The 20094-nt window shown below is 35.8% G+C and overlaps 1 protein-coding gene across 1 annotated transcript in view; it reads right to left on the bottom strand.

Annotated features, from left to right (window-relative positions):
- Positions 1–11442: 11442 nt before the first annotated feature.
- BRIP1 (BRCA1 interacting helicase 1) overlaps positions 11443–20094 on the bottom strand; it is a 184866-nt gene continuing 176214 nt past the window's right edge. Inside the window, exons 18-20 of the mRNA XM_012185233.4 lie at positions 19436–19518; positions 14605–14832; positions 11443–13093 (exon numbers count right to left, since the gene is read on the bottom strand). Of these exons, the coding sequence (XP_012040623.1) occupies positions 12372–13093; positions 14605–14832; positions 19436–19518 (1033 nt within the window). The 3' untranslated portion in view covers positions 11443–12371. The remainder of the gene's footprint in view (positions 13094–14604; positions 14833–19435; positions 19519–20094) is intronic.

The raw sequence follows: 20094 nt of genomic DNA, 5'->3' as shown, positions 1-20094 counted from the left end.
TCTAACATAGACAAGTATAGAAAATAAGCTTTAAAAAAGCCATAGCTGACATTTGCTAATGTCTATCATATAAATTCAAATAAGTTTACTCTCACAGCAACACTGAAGTATGTATTATTGTCCTCATTTTCCAGATAAGGAAACTGGGTTTCAGGGAGTACAAATTAGAATTTAAAAACAGTAGGCTGGGATTTAAAATGTCCAAATCCAAAATTCATGCTCCAGTCCATTTTCCTTTGTGCCCTCCTAAGAATCAAAACTGTTTTTCAAAAGAAAAATGTAATTCCTTGTTTTCAAATAAAACCATGTATAATTGAGACCACTATGAACAAATTTCTATATTCTACAGTAAGAAAAACTTGCTTATATTAATTAAATGTGGAATGGTACCCTTAACAATTTTAACACCAGTTAGTTTTAAAACAGAAATTTCATTATCACGTAAAAATGAGAATGTAATCTTTCTCATAATAGAACCTGTAATAGAAAATATGTGAAGATTCATAATCTAAGAGAAGACTTTAAAAAGAATACTACTTGTTCCTCAGCAATTAGAAAAACTAAAGTAATTCTGTCCAACCTTCCACCCTGGAATATGTCTGTGGGAGCAACATTCTTCCTTTTACAGTACGCATTCATAACAATAATAGGTATCATCATTATATATCTGCTTTTAGGACAAAAAGTTTCTCCATATTGTTCAATTGAATAATCCACCAAACAAATCTCTAATATGTAAAGACAATCTTTATGTTGGACTGGCCTTTTAATGAAGTGAGTAAAACTCCAGACTTTCATGACGAAAGTGAGAGCTCTCGGGATTCAATGAGCACTTGCTATCTTTGGTAGGAATTAACGGTCCTCTGCCACAGAAGTGTTCAGTAACCTCAGAGAGAAGATAATAGATCAAGAACGCCTACTACACACTCCACCCTCCCAACCTCTTTTGGGAATGAATTGCATTTGTGCCTGGAAGTTACTGAAAAAGCAGGAATGGAAACTCAGAATGAGGAGACATTGCATGATGTAGTTAAAAAAAAAAAACTAACAACATAGCCTTTCACTTCAAGCTCAAAGGTATACAGATGAAATGGGAAGGATCTGTGTAATAAAAAAGACTATGAATCTGTGCAGAGTTGTAGTTCTCAAAAAAACTTCTTACAGTCTTCCATATTGCACTAAGCCCAAAAGTTCTTAACAACCACATATTCATTTTTTGATAAATGAGTACATTCCCACAAGAAAGAATTTCCAATTCCAGAAAAAATATTGAAATTGGTCAAAGCTGCAAAGTACTAAAGGGAACATTATTAGAACCATATGATCTGACCATATGTTTCTGCAGACATTTGTAACCAAAGTAAACATTCAGACTTGTCATGAATGGTCCACCTCTGAGGGAGAAGCACCAGGGAAAATCCCAAGTCATGGTTTTAAGTGTCTTTTATGCTAAAGTATTGAATGAACTGATATTATCATAGAACTTAAGACTCTCAGTTTTCAAATGGGTAGAAAAGAGAGTTTAGATGAATCCACTGATGTTGAAAATGGGTAAATAATAGATGCTTGGTTATTTTAAGTCAGTATTTTGGAATAAAACTAGTATGTTTCTCCTTGGCCATACTGTTTTGAGCAATGAGCGGAGTTTAGGATTATTTCTGGTTGAGTGCAGGGCCTGGGATAAATCATAATGTGTGGCCTAGTCCCTTCTATCTAACATTAAAAACAGGTATAGGCAGGAAAAAAGTAAATATGATTAACAGCTTTGCAAGTGGCTGGGAAATTGTAAAAGGGCAGTAGGCAACCTGAGACTTATTTATACAAAAGAAAAGGGACTTGGGTTTATGTGTCATTTGTTTGTATATAATAAGCATTCATCCCATTGTTTTTAGAAGAGCTGTGGAACTGAGTCCCTTTTATCCTGAAGGTTGTTTCCATGAGTTATTGCCCATCCTTTTCCCAAGTCAAGCCTGTCAAAGCATGCATGAGATCTGAATTTGTATGCCTTGGGAATATTTGGGTGGAGGGAGTCATTATTAGACACAGATAGATCACTGCCTCCTCTGTCCCAAAGTGGCATTTCTTATTTATACATTTTTGTTTTGAACAGAGTTTGAGATTCTATTTCTTCGCCCTTCGCAATTCTTAAGACAGTGGAAATTGCTTTTTGTTTCAGAAGTCACATGAAAATGAAAAAAAAAACCTGCCTCATTTATACTTGAAGACTTTAGAAAAAGACCAGGAAGCAATGCAGTCAGTTTACCTTCATTGTTTACTGAAGTCTGATAAACCATTTAAGTGGCTTTTAAATGTTCAAGGGCAGCAATGTCATGAGTGGCATAAAATAAATTTTTTTTCTTCTCATCTGTATTCAACTCAGTTAAACAATGGCAAAAGGATTGTGTACAATTTAACGTTCAGAAAGATTATTTGGATATTTATCAGCACAGTATTCTTTGAAAAAGCATTTCAAATAAATTCCTGAGAAAAGAAGAAGGTGAAAAATATTTAGGAAAGGCATAGCACACTAACAATTATGCTGGTTTCCAAAAAATACAGACTATTGGATGCAGTAATTTATTAAGGTATGTTTGTGTACATATGTTAGTCAAGCAGAAGACATTGCACATAGTGTAACTGTAAAACAAGTATATTATCATTAAAGCCTATTATCACCAAGCTATGCTGCTTCTCATAAAAACTCTATAGTTAGATGAAGTCCAAAGAATGTGACTGAATGGCTTCATAATTAGTATCTTAATTTTTAAATTTTTAGTAATCTAAAATTGTACCTTTCTCATAGAGTGTCTTGAGAAAGAGGCTAAGTTAATACGAACTAAACTACACCAAAAACAGTGTGGGGTGTTGCTATCAGTGACCTTGGTTTAGCTACTAAATCTCTCTGGGCCTGTTACCTCTTGTTTAACACAAGGGAAGGAGATGATTTCTAAATTTCTGGTCTATCTAAAATACTAAAACAGCAGCAAAAGTATAATAAACAAATAAAAGCAATACCTAACTAAAGTCGCCAGTCTCAGGATAACACGGTTCGGCTCAGTTTATGGAACTGAACAGTGCCATAAATCAGGAACTTCCTATTTTAAAGCATGTACCACCTGCAAGAGTGCAAAGACAAACATGGTCTTAATCTGTACAAACATAAGTCTGGCACAAAAGACAGAAGCAAAAATAAGCAATGCTGAAAATACAATTAATATGCTGTAGAGGGGCAGAAAGTTAGACGAAGTATACTTAGCGCAGTTGGGAGGACAGCGTAAGTTTTCAGAAGACTAACGCCTTAGCTGAACTTCTCAAGATGAGTATGAGTTTGTCCCGTAAAGGGGAGGAGAACTCTGCATAGGTGGAAGAGCACCAGCACAGGCAGCGGATGTGAAACGGCATGGTTTGTTTTAAATACTATTCTTCAGTATAAAGTTAGCACAGGGTGGCAAGAGATGAGGTTGAGATGCTGGCAAAGACCAGATCACAAGAAAGTCTGAGATGTCTTGGAAAACAAACTTATGGTTACCAAAGGGGAAAAAATGGGGAGATAAACTAGGAGGTTTGGATGAACACATACACATTATTATATATAAAATGACACTATTATATATAAAACAGATAGCCAACAAGGACCTATTGTATAGCACAGGGACCTGTACTCAGTATTTTGTAATAATCTATAAGGGAAAAAAATATGACTGAATCACTATGCTGTACACCTGAAACTAACATGACATTGTAAATCAACTACACTTCAGTAGAATGAAAAAAAAAATCTGGTATGTCTTCATGTAGAGTTTTGACCTGATCATGTATATAAAAGGATTTTAAACAGGTGAGTGAAATGCTTTGCTTTTTAGACTAGCTAAATGGCAACAAAGCAGAAGGAGGGACTTCTGGAGAAGGACCAGTGGAACTGGTGGGAGAACTATTAATGCTAGTCTGGAAAAGACTCTGAGGATCTGAATTAATGCAATCACTATGAAGATGGAAAGTGACCAACTTTGCTCAACTCAACAATTTGGATGACTTGAGTAGTAGTTTCATATTTGGAGAACTAGATAGATTGGGGGGGGGGGCGGCGGGTGCTGCCATTTGAAACAGGAAGAGCAGGTCTCAGAAAAGAATTGTTTTATACAAATCGAGACTGAGATGCTATGGGATATCCAGGATGTGGAGCAGTCAGCTGGATGATGTGTCAGGAATCATCCAGCGCATAGTTCAGAAGAGAATACGATTATCCAGAGAAAGCACAGAACTGGGAAAGGGCACTTGGCTGAGAAAAGAAGCAACGTGTCAGTCTAGTCCAGTTATTGGTGGATAAGGGGAGAGGGGAACTATTAATAGCCTGGGAAAATACATGAGCTGAAAAGCAGTGCTGAGAATCTAATCAAGGCTGGAAGCCATAACTCTGTAGTGGCACCAATCCACACTATTCTACATAAATTTCAGCAGTGCTCAACTTTCCAGGGCAGTAACAGCAAAGACAAACTGATATTAAACTAGGTTTGAGGATTTTGCAGGACTGGAATAGAATTACAAAGGTGGACAGAAGTTCAGGATGCTGGCGGGAGAATAGTCCCAGTGACGGACTGAAGTCCAAACTGGGAAGCAAGGAAGGAAAGACTGAAGGAGGCTGATAAGCTAGGAGAAGACTGAGGAAGTAGGTGTAGGTGGGGGACTGGAGTAGGGCTGAGTCAGTGGAAGTGAGGAGATGAAACGGAGGCGAAATCACAGGAGTGGAAGTCAGAAGCTGAGGGTTCGGTATTAGGTGCTGGAAAGGTGTTAGGACATTGGAATAGAAAGTTACGACACTTTGGCTCTAGTTCTGACTCCAATGTCATTAGTCAGCTATGTTACCTTAGGTAATGCTCAGCTTTTTGAGTTGTTTTGAGATTTCATCTCCCCCAACCTCTTTTCATTAAAAGATATTTACTAGGCACCTACTATGTGTCAAGCAGTATACTATGCTCCAGGATGGTTTCTGTATTCAAAAAGCTAATACTCCTTAATGTTAATGCATCTTCATTTAATATTGTAAAAATGCTGTAAAAACATTCTGGAAAGTACCCCCTTCGGATAAAATATAAAGTTGTGAGCCTTGCTTTCAGAATTTCAAGACTATAACTATCATAGAGAGGGTCTGGAAAACAAAGGTGGACTAAAATTTATACAAAAGCACAGAAATACGACAAAGAGTGGAAAAGTACACCATGACCTTGATTGTAGTCTCACTGCAATGTTTTATTTTCCTCATTTATAAGAAGAAGGATAACACCGCCGTGTTGCTGACTTTGGCAGGGTATTCTGAGAACCAAATGAGCTACCAGGTCTGGACGCTCTCTGACACACTACACTACCTGCTATACTCCAAGGCACTGCTGTTCTTGCTTTGTTCCCTCTGGGTAAGTTAACATTCCATAATCCAGAGTAGGGAGGCTAAGAGATCTGAATACGGGAACTTCAGGAAACGAGGCATATTCTGCAATTCCTCGAGAATATATTTTAAAATTGTAAGCATTTTTCCGTTAAGATATTTTTAAAACTCTGTCAAGATGTTTCCTGTGTTAAACAGATGATGCTGTTAACTTACAGACCCTCTATAATCACAACTGTGCATTACAGTATGCATATACTCAACAAACACTGCTTTGCCCGTGCTACAGCTCTTATCACTGTAGCACGAGTGTTTACTTACATGTGAATTAGGTTGTGAATCCCTAGCGGATATATCCTTGTCATACTTAACGTTGGTATCCCCAGAGTATTAGCGTAGCTCTTAATACAAAGTAGGGTCTCAAAATGTGTTAGAGGAGTAAGTAGATGAATGATTAAATGCCGGGTAGGATGAAAAGTGTCTGGATCCTCAGGGGTCACAATGGGCCAGAGAGACAGACTTCTCAGCAATTGCAATACCATATAATAAATATTACACTGGGACAAAGGCAGGAAAAACTAACTTTGTCCCAGGGTGACAATGGGCTTAAAAGTCTTACAAGATAGCTGTCACTTTGGCTGATCAATTAGTTAACATGAAATTCAATTCCTATTTTAGAATCCAATTGTGAAGGACAGTGCTGTTTATGGACATCTCAAACAGAATGTACAAAGATCCAACATTCTTTGTAGGTTAAAATTGGTAGAACCATCCACTTTGGAAAAAAGAAAGAGAAAAGACAATCTCTGGCCTGCAACTAAAGGATTAGAAGAAGTATGAGGGATTTAATGCTGTTAGGGCAATGAGAATAACAAATTTGGAAAGAGAAGGGTCATTAGAGTCTAGAAATTAGTCAAATGAAATGAGCATTTATGAGAGCCAAGTAGCATATATAAAGTCCTAATAGAAATACACATTTAATAGAGTCTATCAATTAATTTAGTCAGTAAATATAATGTTGGGAGTTTAGCAGTAAACAACATAGACCACCTCCCGCCCCCAACAAAACTCCCCCCTATGGATCTTACATAGAACATCCTCAGTGCAACTTACATTCAGTGTTCTATTGATGACCTTTTTTTTTTTTTTACTGAAACGTGCATATATTTTAAGATATAAAAATGAAATGGAAAATACATTTTCACAATACTTAAGTCTTGCTAGTGAAAGAATAACCACATAGAATCTTTAACAAAGCTCAATTGTGCCTTTCAGCACTTGGACCAAATTCTAACAGGTTTACTAGTCCTTTTGAAAGTGCAATTTTAGGATCCTGAGGTAACAGTTATACTATTGATGAAGTTTCCTAAGAACTACTACTTGGACAGTAGCTCAAAATTTATAAAGTACTTTCACATATTGCATATCATCTCATTTAATCACCACAATACTTTTCTTAGGTAGATATTACTCACTTTTTTCACTCCCAGAAAATAAAGCTGAGGCTTTATGAGTTAAAATTATAGGACCAAGGCCACTCAATAGGGCCAAAAAACTCAAACTCATACTTTTGACTCCAAATTCTGTTACCTTTCTCCTTGTCTGATGTTAAAAAAAAGCTTTTATGTATCTGATACTCATGTTTGATCTGTATTTTTAATGAAATTATTAACATTTAAAGGTGAAAAACAGAAGTTCAGAGAAGGTAAATAACTTTTGCTCAAAGTAAGTCAGCAGATGAAACTGGAATGTTCCCATGCCTAATGGTAACACCCATGTATAGTGCCAATCAACTTTAAAGACTGAAATAGAGGAATATTAATACATCACTCTACCTTACTGTATTTAGGTAAGCCCATACTAAGGATGGGGCTTCCTTGGTGGCTCAGATGGTAAAGAAACCACCTGCAATGTGGGAGACCTGGGTTCGATAACTGGGTTGGGAAGATCCCCTGGAGAAGAGCATGGCAACTCACTCCAGTATTCTTGCCTGGAGAAACCCCCTGGACAGAGTAGCCTGGTGGGCTACAGTCCATGGGGTCGCAAAGAGTCAGACATGACTGAGCGACTGAGCACAGCCCAGGACATACTAAGGATGGCACAAAGTATTTTTTTATATTTCCTACTGCCTTCTGCTTTAGGTAATAATTCAACTTCACAAGCAATAAAATCCTGAGTGGCAAGGTGGATTACTTGGGTCCTTTTACAACAGATACAATAAAAGAGATCAATGTTTGAAAGAATAGTTAGTATTTAAATAGGAATATCATAACACTGAAAAAAAGGGAAAGTCTGAAAAGTCTGAATAAAAGGGAAAATGTACCAAGACAATACTTGATACAAAATAACAATCAGTATTTAATATATCTCTAAATATTTTCAACTATATATGTATCATATATAAAAGATGATGGCATCTAAGTTAGTTTACATAAATGACATGGCACTTGTACAGTTAGTGCTTTGTAATAGCAAGGAGACAAAGAAAACATTTTAAATTTATCTTTGTAAATACTGACATGAAATAATTTAATGTAAAATGATGACATTTTTGGGACAAGCACAAGAGAATCAAAATCATAAAAGTTGCTTTATTTTAAAGTGTACTAAATATCTACCTCTTTGTGCCTTGTTAACAAATATTCCTTTTAATCAGAATTTACAAAGGTTAGATTTTCAAAGGTTAAATTTATGGGAATAGCAAGTTTCATATAATTTTTGTTTTCCTTGCATATGTTGAAACTTGTTTATTACAGATGGAATTTGGTATAAGATGGGTTGTTCTGGATCTTGTCCAGGAGTTTAATTAGTGAAAGCACTTCATTATAAGATGGTTTCACCAATAAGGTGATCCACTGGCTCAGATCACGTGGATATTATAACAAGGCCCCATTGTAGAGTACAGGAAGCCAGGCAGCTAATGGTCTATCAAATGAAACCTTAAGAAACAAAATGCTTTTTTTTTCAGTAGACATGAAAATCATTTAAGGCTAGAAAATCATAAGCCTAGGTCATCTATTTAAATTTCCATTTCCTGAAGTGATGTCTTTATGTTTAATTGCTACATAGCTACTTTATATTAGTTTTAGCTTTCTTAGACATTCACTGTCTGATGTGGTCTTAAATTTATTTTTTATTATGAAAAAGTTCAGTTTTAATACTGCCTATTTACAAAAAATTGACTGCAATTGTCTATGGAAATAGATAAGAATCTACCACAAATTCATAAAGATTAAACTAAAATCTTGTGCAGCACGCTGATAAATCTGAGGCTAAACAGATCACGAGCAAGAACTGTGTAGTAAGCAACTATCCAAAAAATGTCATCAGAGATTAAATGACAATAACCAATCTTTCAAGTGATTTTACAATAGGCGTTTTGATTTCATGAAGTTTTATAAGCAACTCCAAAGAATTAAGTAGCCTGAATGTGTTTAACTATAGGAATGTAGCACAAGGTCATACTGTAGAGACATAACACAGAAAAGCCTTCAAAAAATTAATGCCTTAAATAAAAGACAAGAAAGAATAAAGCATTAATTTCTAACACAATTATTCAGGTTTCCCTGGCTCAGATGGTAAAGCGTCTGCCTGCAATGTGGGAGACCCAGGTTCAATCCCTGGGTTGGGAAGATCCTCTGGAGAGGAAATGGCAACCCACTCCAGTACCCTTGCCTGGAAAATCCCATGGACAGAGGAGCCTGGTATGCTACAGTTCATGGGATCGCTAAGAGTCGGACACAACTGAGAGACTTAAAATAATTCATGTAAATATTAAAAGTCACGACACATCTGCTCTTTACAATGTACTTTTCTTCCATGAATCAAGCCCTTTCTCCAACTAGTTGTTTTGCTGATTCGTGGCCTGTATGTTCTATGTATTTTTAGTCTTTAAATAAATTATTAGATAATTATTTAATTTGGATTGAATGGGTAAGGCAAATTACACGATGAAAAAACTTCTGTCTTAAATATCTCAAAAGCTTTAAAAAATAAACTAGCCAAATGACTTCTCCTTATTACTATATAAAGATCTGTCTAGTCAAAGCTATGGTTTTTCCAGTAGTTATGTATGGATGTGAGAATTGGACCATAAGAAAGCTGAGCACCGAAGAATTGATGCTTTTGAACTGTGGTGCTGGAGAAGACTCTTGAGAGTCCCTTGGACTATAAGATCCAACCAGTCAATCTTAAAGGAAATCAGTCCTGAATATTCATTGGTGGTCAATATTTTGGCAGCCTGATGCGAAGAACTGATTCACTGGAAAAGACCCTGGAACAACAGAGGATGAGATGGTTGGATGGCATCACCGACTTGATGAACTTGAGTTGGTGATAGACAGGGGGGCCTATGCTGCAGTCCTTGGGGTTGCAGAGCTGGACAAAACTGGGCGACAGAACTGAATACAACACAATGAGTCTTTATTGTCAGTTTATCACCTGTCTATCTATCTAATCTATCTATCATCATTAGGGGAGACTCCATATAAAGCAAGAGTGTGCTCCACATATATGATTGATTTACCAAGTAATAACTGAGGATTTGCCATAAGTCAGATACTCTTTTAAATGCTTTTATATGTTTTAACTTGAACTTTCTAAAACATCTCTTTAAAAAGTATTTTATCACTAATGAAAATGTTCTACTTCTACTGTTTATAAAGGCCTAGTACTTTACTTCTTGCAAAACCATCTTGGTCAAAGCTGTGATCTGAGGAGACTATGTACCTGTTTCTACCATGAAATCATTGCACAGAATTTTTGTACCACCACTTGGGAATACTATAAGCTTGTGCCACATCTCTATATGCATTCTTAGTAACTGAAATTTTTAGCCTTGGAGAAAATAAGATTTTGGCAAGAATAAATTATATCTAGGGAAAGGGATGGTATTTGAGATTGAGTTGGATAAGAACACTGGTGGCTCAGATGGTAAAGAATCTGCCTGCAATGCAGGTGACCTGGGTTTGATCTCTGGGTTGGGAAGATTCCCTGGAGAAGGGAATGGCTACCCACTCCACTGTTTTTGCCTGGAGAATTCCATGGGCAGACGAGCCTGGTGGGCCACAGGCCATGGGGTCACAAAGAGTCAGACACGACTGAGTGACTCATACCTTCACTTTCTTTCCTTTGGATAATCACACTAAGATATGACTAAAAAATACTGCACTTGGTTCTTCTCCAGTAGTTTACCAATTCTTCTAAAGACGATTTTAAGCATTCATGAATATTTTAATTGCAGCAATGTTAAAATATTTTTCTTCCTAAGTTATTATGCACATATTCAAACAATTATTCATGTTATTTTTATACAAATGGCTTGCTTTAAGCATTTTGCAACAAAAGCAAATAAAAATTCAGAATAAAATATCAACACATATTCCTTTAAATTATGGATTTTTAAGGTTGAAAGGGATTTGCATGATTTTATAGTATCAAACTACACATTTCAGAGATGAAACTAATTCCCCAAAAGGCATGACTTAGCAAATTTTAGTGGCAGAGCCAAGAACAGAGCCCAAGTCTCTTGCCTTCCACCTGGTATTTTCCTATTATCATACTACCCTTTATGTGTGGGTTAAACACTATGCCAAAGAGGACAAATGATTTCACCCTTTCAAAACAATTTAGAAATTACCTTCTAATCCAGTGTTTGAAACTTTTTACTGATCACCTAAGAAAAAGATCTAATACTAGATGGCGCTGAATATATCCCAATCTACAGATGCAGTCTTTAACTGGTAAATTACCCATTTAAATTTCTTTGAGTTATGCTTAGAGTTGTAACATCCAATGCAATAGAAACAATTAAGCTGTATTCAACCTAAATGCCCCTGAAATGAAAGTAAACATATTCATATATAATAAATCATCATCCCAAATAAAAAGATACCTGACTTCAGAGAATTTTGACTTGAAAATAATGAAACACATCCACAACTTGAACAACTCATAAAATTTCAATTCAAATCGCTCACAAGAAGCCTAAATGTCTACTGAATAACAGATGTCTCTTGGAAAAGATCAGTGAATGTATTTTTAGAATGATATTAGAGAAGAGCTTTTATAACCATTTTTAATCAGAAGTACAGCTTCATTCATAAAAACAGAGTCAAAATTTACAGAAAGGCTTACTGAGATATCACAGAACATTTTTCAGCTACTGTTACATGTTTGGGTTTACTTATTAAGTTTATATTTGAAGTTTCCTATCCTGGCTGCATAATTGAAAACTTTCAGCTAGAAAAGATCACTTTTTTCCACAATGGTGATGAAGCTAAACAATCAGAATTGAAAATCTGGAGTCTTTAATTTGGCATCTTATGATTTTATATAAATTTGTTTACAACATGCTTGATTTAGGTTTAATGCACAAAAAACAATTTCAATTAGAAATGCATGTAGTTTTCTTCTTAATTCTTAATTACTTAGAAGTAGAAAATTTAATATAGGAATATACTTTTCAAGAAGACTGTGACTTCTAAAAAAAAATTCTCAGACTGATCTGAGAAATCTAGAGAAACAGGATCCATGGATGACTGGATTAGATTGCTATTTATTTTTACATATCAGTCTGAAAACAAACGGATGAAGAGGACTACAAAAACAAATATTCATGTGAAATTTAAAGTGCATTAGGAAACTACATATCTTCCAAATTGATTAATTCAATATAGCATTTAGCAGAGGAAGACTTCTTGGAGGAAAATATTTTTTAAGAATCAATTTATTAAAACCTGAGAGTAGTACAACTTGTATTTTTAAACATAATATAGTCTTTGGATTAAAGTGAAAAATATATCTCAAACTAAAAAAAAGAAAAAACCCAAACCATGCTACTTGTCCAGTTTACAATATAGTTGAATATATGCATGATGGTATGTTTTTATAGCTTGACAGTTAAGTATTATTACCTAACACCAGGAACACATCTTTATTTTTGGAAGAAGACAATTTATATCCATTTCCTGAGTATTTCCCCAGTTCCAATTCATTTATGAGTTGTTTTTACATTACTTCCAAGGTCATCAACTTTACTTTCTTTAACAGGCATGAGTCTTTTCAACTTCGTGTCTGTGCAGTCCTCAGCTTCCATTTCTCCGACTGAATCCACTCCTTCTGTAGTTTTAATTTCAAAAAGATCTTCAGTTAAAATGCAGTTTGAACTATTAGTCAATCCACTGTCTCTCTCAGGTCCAGCTAGCTCATTCCTTTCTTCATTTGTATCTACAGGATCATAAAGTTCAGGTGTAAAATAGATAGATTCATCCTCTGCTTCTGTTTCAGAAGCTGTATTTGAAGCAGAAGGTTCAGCTTCTTCACTTACTATGGACAACGGAATTGCTGGATCTTCTGAATTCAGATTAGTAGCATCGACGTTTGTAGATGGAACAATGGTTTCTGATTGAGGGCATACTCCAAATGATGTATCTACTGTCAGATATGAGGACTCATATTTATCAGTGAGTGGCAAAACTGTTTCACATTTCTTTTCTGTTTTGAAAGTGGAAGAAGTAGAGGCACAGTCCTCTGATGACCTAACCATAGGTGTTCCAGTCAGAATTTTACCAGTAAGACACTGTCCCCCCACATTACTCCCAGACCAGCTAACTCGGTTGATTTGTTTGCTGAAGGTGGGGCTTGTGGATCTGGAAATCACAATTCTTTCTGCTCCTACTGCCTGGGCAGACTCTTCTAATAATTCTGGATCATCTATAAATACAAGAGTGTAAGAGTGTTAACTTTCTGCTCCTAACATCATAACTGTTACATTAAAAGTGATTTTTGTTAGAAATACTGAAATAACTGTATAGGATGCATAATTCAGAGCCCATAACAAGCAGTAGCAGGACTTCCATTTTAGAATGCAAAGCACAACATGTTAACTCTGAAAGGAATCTTAGGTCTCCAGTGGTTCCTAGCCCAAGTTATAATGCTGTCTGGTAAACTATCAAATTCTACACCAGGGATCTCAGAAGTGAACAAGAAAAGGAAGGGTAAAAAGGAAAAGAAAGAAGGCTGAGTAAAGGGGGAAGGAGGCTGTAAAAATGCCTTAAAAATCCACTAACCAGTGATTGAGAAAAACTGACGAAGATTAATTCCCTAAGTTAGCTGACAACCCCCCAAAAAAAGGAAACTGACAACCACAAAGACTTAAGATATTTGCTTGAGGTTATAAAATTGGTTGGTAATCAGACCTGGACTAGAAACTAGTATAATGGCCTAGAACTCACTATAACATTTAGTTAGCATACAAGCATATGCTATAAAATAAATATTTAAAAACTGATATATAAAACAACTATTATATATTAAATAAAACAATTGAAATGATATCCAATGATATAGAACACAGTTTAGCAAACTTTTTCTGTAACAGGCCAGACAATAAATATTTTAGGCTTTGTGGGTTATATAGTATCTGTTGCAACTACTCAATTATGCTGTTCTAGTGTAATATATACAACTACTTAACTCTGCTCTTGTATACTATATGTAAGTGACTGACTGTGACTGCATTCCATTAAACTTTACTTACAAAATCAGAGAGCAGGCCAAATTTGGTCCATAGGCCATAATTTGCTAACTTCTGATATATTATACTCTAATATATTTAAATTATATTCTAATTTTTCAAATTATATTCTAATCTAGCATATTCTGATATTTTAAAATATTATTTTTTTATCATTTAGAATAAATGACTTTCACATCTCTAAACAAATAATTCATGTAAGGCAAATTAGGTCAGTTTTTAATATCATCTTTAGAAAAAATTACCATTTGTACAGTTCTTTACAATGTTGTGATATTTATCATCTTATTAGATCTTTACAACCCAACCTGGAGGGACAGGCAGGCAGATATTCCTTCTTCTATTAAGACTCAAAACGTTAAGTGACTTGCTCAGAGGGTCAAAGCTTCTTAGTGGAAAACTAGAAAATATGTATAGGTCTCTGACAAAAGTTTGTTCCCATTCCAATACACTATACTATTTCATTATTTTATGATAACACCTTATATTACAAACCAACATACTTAAGGACATTAATCTGTAGCATAACAAATATCATTTCACTGAATATAATGAGACTTCTCTACTAAATGTAAATGGGTAGAACTTTTCATACTTTTCTCCTTTTTGGAGATGATGCCTCTTGGTAAAGATGGGCTTTCATTTATCATTTTAGGATATGGTAGTTTTAAACACATTTTTGCTTTACCTTCCGTAGCATATTCTGGTGATAAATGGCTTGCTGCTTCTAAAAAATAGGTACTGTCCTTCGAACAAGCCGCTCCAAGTGTAGGCTCACTGTCCTGTATAGATTTTCTGTCTTCTTTGGATACAGCAATGACCTTTTGGTGCTTTTTGGAAAATTCAGCCAAGGACTCCAGTGCACTCTCAAAGGTTGAATGGTGCTGAATCAACTGTCGAACCCATTTAGAAAGTCCTAAGGCAAAAAGTAAAACCAGCAAAGAAACTTTGGTTATTTGTGATGACATACTAAGAAAAACAATTAGATAACTTCTCTGGTGAAGTAATCTACTTTGAATTTAGAGTATATAGAATGGTTCTCAACCGTTTTCCTGCCTTTTTACCTTCGTAAGTACAGTATGCTCTTGTATCAGTAGCATTTCTCTTTACATGCAATGATTGTCAACTGGATGGAGGGAAGAGGCAGTAGAAGTAGAATGGAGATAGGGAAATGCATTGTTCATCAGTATGAATAACTGGGGAATAAGGCAAATTTAATTTTATCATTGTTGTTATTGTTCAGTCACGAAGTTGAGTCTGACTCTTTGCGACCCCATGGACTGCAGCATCCCAGGCTTCCCTGTCCTTCACCATCACCCAGAGTTTGCTCCAACTTATGCCCACTGAGTTGGTGATGCCATCCAATCATCTCATCCTCTGTCGTCTCCTTCTCCTCCTGCCCTCAATATTTCCCAGCATCAGGGTCTTTTCCAAGGCGTCAGCTCTTCTCATCAGGTGGCCAAAGTATTGGAGCTTCAATTTCAGAATCAGTCCTCTAATGAATATTCAGGGTTGACTTCCTTTAGGATTGACTCGTTTGATCTCTGTGCAGTCCAAGAAACTCTCAAGAGTCTTCTCCAGCACCACAATTCATAGGCATCAATTCTTTGGCCATTAGCCTTTTTTATGGTCCAACTATCAAATTCATACACGACTACTGGAAAAACCACACCTTTGACTATATGGATCTTTGTTGGCAAAGTGATGTCTTTGCTTTTTAATACGTTGTCTAGGTTTGTCACAGTTTTCCTTCCAAGGAGCAAGTGTCTTTAATTTCCTTGGGGGTCATCTTCCGGTGTCATATCTTTTCATGCCTTATCATACTTTTCATGGGATTCTCACGGCAAGAATACTGGAGTGGTTTGCATCTTGGGTGGTCCTGCACGGCACAGCTCATAGCTTGAGTTACGCAAGCCCCTTTGCCGCAACAAGGCTGTGATCCATGAAGGGGAATTTTACTATAATTCCCCCCCAAAATTGCCTATCTTTTAACTGCAGACAAACTAGAAGTTGTAAACAACACAATCTCTTTTTACAACTTTTAAATTTGATTCCTTAAGCAAAAATAAATTGGAGTTTGATCCCTGGGTTAGGAAGATCCCCTGGAGAAGGGAATGGCTACCCACTCCAGTATTCTCGCCTGGAGAATTCCATGGACAGAGGGGCCTGGGAGGCTACAGTCCATACGGTTGCAAAAAGTTGGACATAACTGAGTGACTAACACTTTCACTTTGAGCTTCCCTGGTGCTCAAATGATAAAGAATCTGCCTGCAATGCAGGAGATCCAGGTTCAATCCTGAGTGGGGGAGATCCCCTGGAGAAGGGAATAGCTACAGGCTCTGATATTACTGGGCTTCCCTGGTGGCTCATATGGTAAAAAAATGTGCCTGCAATGCGGGAGAGACAGGTTTAACCCCTGGGCAGGAAGATCTCCTGGAGAAGGGCATTCCCACTGGCTACCCACTCCAGTATTCTTGCCTGGAGAATTCCATGAACAGGGGAGCCTGGCAAGCTATAGTACGTGGGGTCACAAAAAGTAGGACACAACTGAGCCACTTACCCTTTCTCACTTTAACAGTCTCAAAGGTGTTGTTTCTTTTTTGTCTCCCTTCTCCCAATTCCAAATATATTAAACTATTCTGGGTAAAAGGAATAACACCATTTTGTGGGTAAATCATGTCCCATATGAATATATATGTTTATTTTTAATATAGAAATAATCACATTATAAGAGATAAGACCTGTGACATATGAAAACTGCATAAAAATAAACCATATTAACAGTATAAGGTGTTTTGGATAATGATCCACTTCAGAATGAAATTCAGATATTTGGACTTTAGAAAATAAATATTCTCTGCTGATGTTGCTAAAACTATAATCATCTTTTGGAGTAGTTTAAAAATTCAGTATGGCGTTTTTCAGTTGAGAGGAAGATAAGACAGGGCATCAAGAAACTTGAACAATTAGACTTTGATTACAAATATATTCCTTTAGTTTTTCTGTTTAATGGAAATTTTCTATCAATCTATTCTTATGCAAATTGAATTTAAACAAAAATTAGTCATCAAAAGGAATCTGCTGTTACTGCCTACTTAAGATTTCAGTCTTCTTTATGAGTCTCAGAAAAAATAAAATCTTACAGAAAATAATAAAAAATGTTTAATTAAAAAAAAAATCTCTCAACGAATCTGAGGCAAAAATTTCAGTTCTAGATTTGAAAATAAAAAAAATTTAAAACATGCATTTCTTTAAAGTTCTTGATTTTTGTTTGCTTGGGGAAAATAATTATACCAAATAAAAATATGAAAAATTTTCAAATTTAAAAATTTTAGCATTAAAGTTATCACTTTCATTTTGACCTTTTTGTGATTAAAAAAAGCCTTTTCAGTATAAAATGTCAGTTTGCTTTTGAAAACTTGAAAGAATCTGAGCTCCACCTGCTGACTAAACATAAGCACTTAACATTTGCTTTTGGTTATGACTTGGCCTAAGCTCAATGGCTTGCTCTACAGGTAAAGAGGAGAAAAGATTAATAAAGCAGCATTTCCTGCTTCAATCCGGGTGGATATGTTTTAATACTGAATCAGATATAATGATTAGGTTCTGAAATATACAAAGTAGAGTACACATACATAGACAGCTAATCTGAAACAAAAAATTAGCATCTTTTTATTATATTATAGTATGGTACGAACTTTTTAGCTCTAAAGCTAACAATAAAAATGGAAGTATTTCTAACAGTTCTTTAATAACAGATAGATTCCTGATATTGATTTCAAAGGGACTGTGCTACAGCTGGATGAAAACAATAGGCACATGGTATTTGTTCATTTGAGTGGGGAAAAATGACCATCTTGCAGAATGCAGTGGTGCATTTTTTTCTTTTTAGAAGATACTAACTCTGATTAATATAAACTCTATAACAACAGAAGCATTTCTAAATCAACAACAATAAAACTCAAATAATCCAAAATGAAAGAAGAATCCTACGCAGCCAATGGATTGCTTGCATGCTTAAATGTAAAAACTTAATATTTCTTGAAAAATTAACTTCTGTGGAACAGTTTTTTCCTTGACAATGCTAAATAAATTATTGCTATGCTACTGAATCAAAACCACATTCTGATGAAACTGAAAGATCTTAATTGATTAATATACTACTGAACTGAATATACTATTCAGTTCAGTTCAGTCCAGTCGCTCAGTCATGTCTGATTCTCCACGACCTCATGAACTGCAGCATGTCAGGCCTCCCTGTTCATCACCAACTCCTGGAGTTCACCCAAATATGTCCATCAAGTCAGTGTTGCCATGCAACCATCTCATCCTCTGTCGTCCCCTTCTCCTGCCCTCAATCTTTCCCAGCAGCAGGGTCTTTTCCAACGAGTCAACTCTTCGCATGAGGTGGCCAAAGTACTGGAGTTTCAGCTTCAACATCATTGGTGTCCTTCCAATGAACACTCACAACTGATCTCCTTTAGAATGGACTGGTTGGATCTCCTTGCAGTCCAAGGGACTCTCAAGAGTCTTCTCCAGCACCAGAGTTCAAAAGCATCAATTCTTCGGTGCTCAGCTTTCTTCACAGTCCAACTCTCACATCCATACATGACTACTGGAAAAACCACAGCCTTTACTAGATGGACCTTTGTTGGCAAAGTAATGTCTCTGCTTTTGAATATGCTATCTAGGTTGGTCATAACTTTCTTTCCAAGGAGTAAGCATCTTATTTCACGGCTGGAATTACCATCTGCAGTGATTTTTGTGCCCCCCAAAATAAAGTCTGACACTGTTTCCACTGTTTCCCATCTATTTCCCATGAAGTGATGGGACCAGATGCCATGATCTTAGTTTTCTGAATGTTGAGCTTTAAGCCAACTTTTCACTCTCCTCTTTCACTTTCATCAAGAGGCTTTTTAGTTTCTCTTCACTTTCTGCCATAAGGGTGGTGTCATCTGCATATCTGAGGTTATTGATATTTCTCCTGGCAATCTTGATTCCAGCTTCTGCTTCTTCCAGTCCAACACTTATCATGATGTATTCTGCATGTAAGTTAAATAAGCAGGGTGACAATATACAGCCTTGATGTACTCTTTCTCAATCTGGAACCAGTCTGTTGTTCCATGTCCAGTTCTAACTGTTGCTTCCTGACCTGCATACAGATTTCTCAGGAGGCAGGTCAGGTTGTCTGGTATTCCCATCTCTTTTAGAATTTTCCAGAGTTTATAGTGATCCATGCAGTCAAAGGCTTTGGCATAGTCAATAAAGCAGAAATAGATGTTTTTCTGGAACTCTCTTACTTTTTCCATGATCCATTAGAACTAACCAGATCCTTCTCTCTAAAGATCTTTTGTAAACATAGAAACATTAAAAGGATAGATTTCCAGGCAATGTGAATTTTTCCATGTTAGATCTAGTAATTCAAATTCTCTATCCAATTCTTTGTCTTTAAAAATAGAAGTCATTAAATACTAAAGCTTGCTACCAACTCTTATTCTAAGCCCAGCTGAGACTCTTACCAGATATGTATCGACTTGGGTTACTTCTGAAGCGATCATCGACTAGAATAAGAGCCCCCCAATCATTCTTGTGTCGAATACACCTATTAAAAAATAGGGAGAAAGTAAGATAAATACAACAGTGAAAACAGTCAAACTTCTAATGGGACAGAGGGAAGATTGAGAAAATTAATGATGTGTCCTTTAATCAAAGTCATGATTATGAATAAGGTTTATAGAAACTACTCAGTACAACGTACCAGAGTAGGTATATTTAAAAGCACCCTACTTTTGCCAACTACTGATAACTTATACCCAAAAACGCGACATGCACTCTATTTCAAAAGTCAAGAAAATTAAAGAAAATATTTCCTCCAAACCTTCCTTACATATACAGAATATTTTTTACCTTATACTAGCTGTAGATTTTATGTAGATAACTTTTATTCTGATTTAACAAGTTTCTATCATAAATAAGTTTGTAAAAAAATTTTTTGCACCAATTGATATAATCATGTAGTTGTTCTTTTTAAACTGCTAATATGGTGGATTACAGTAGCAAAATTTCAGATATTGAGCTTACCTTTCTTTCATTCCTAGAATAACCACTATGGCTATGGTACATTATTCTTTGTATGGATTGTGGTGCTCCATTTGCTAATTGTTTTATTTTAAAAATT

This window comes from Ovis aries, chromosome 11 (assembly GCF_016772045.2).
Source record: "Ovis aries strain OAR_USU_Benz2616 breed Rambouillet chromosome 11, ARS-UI_Ramb_v3.0, whole genome shotgun sequence".
In the NCBI taxonomy this organism is placed as follows: Eukaryota; Metazoa; Chordata; class Mammalia; order Artiodactyla; family Bovidae; genus Ovis; species Ovis aries.
Note: the sequence above shows the minus strand (reverse complement) of the source record. Positions and strands in the feature narration are given on the sequence as shown.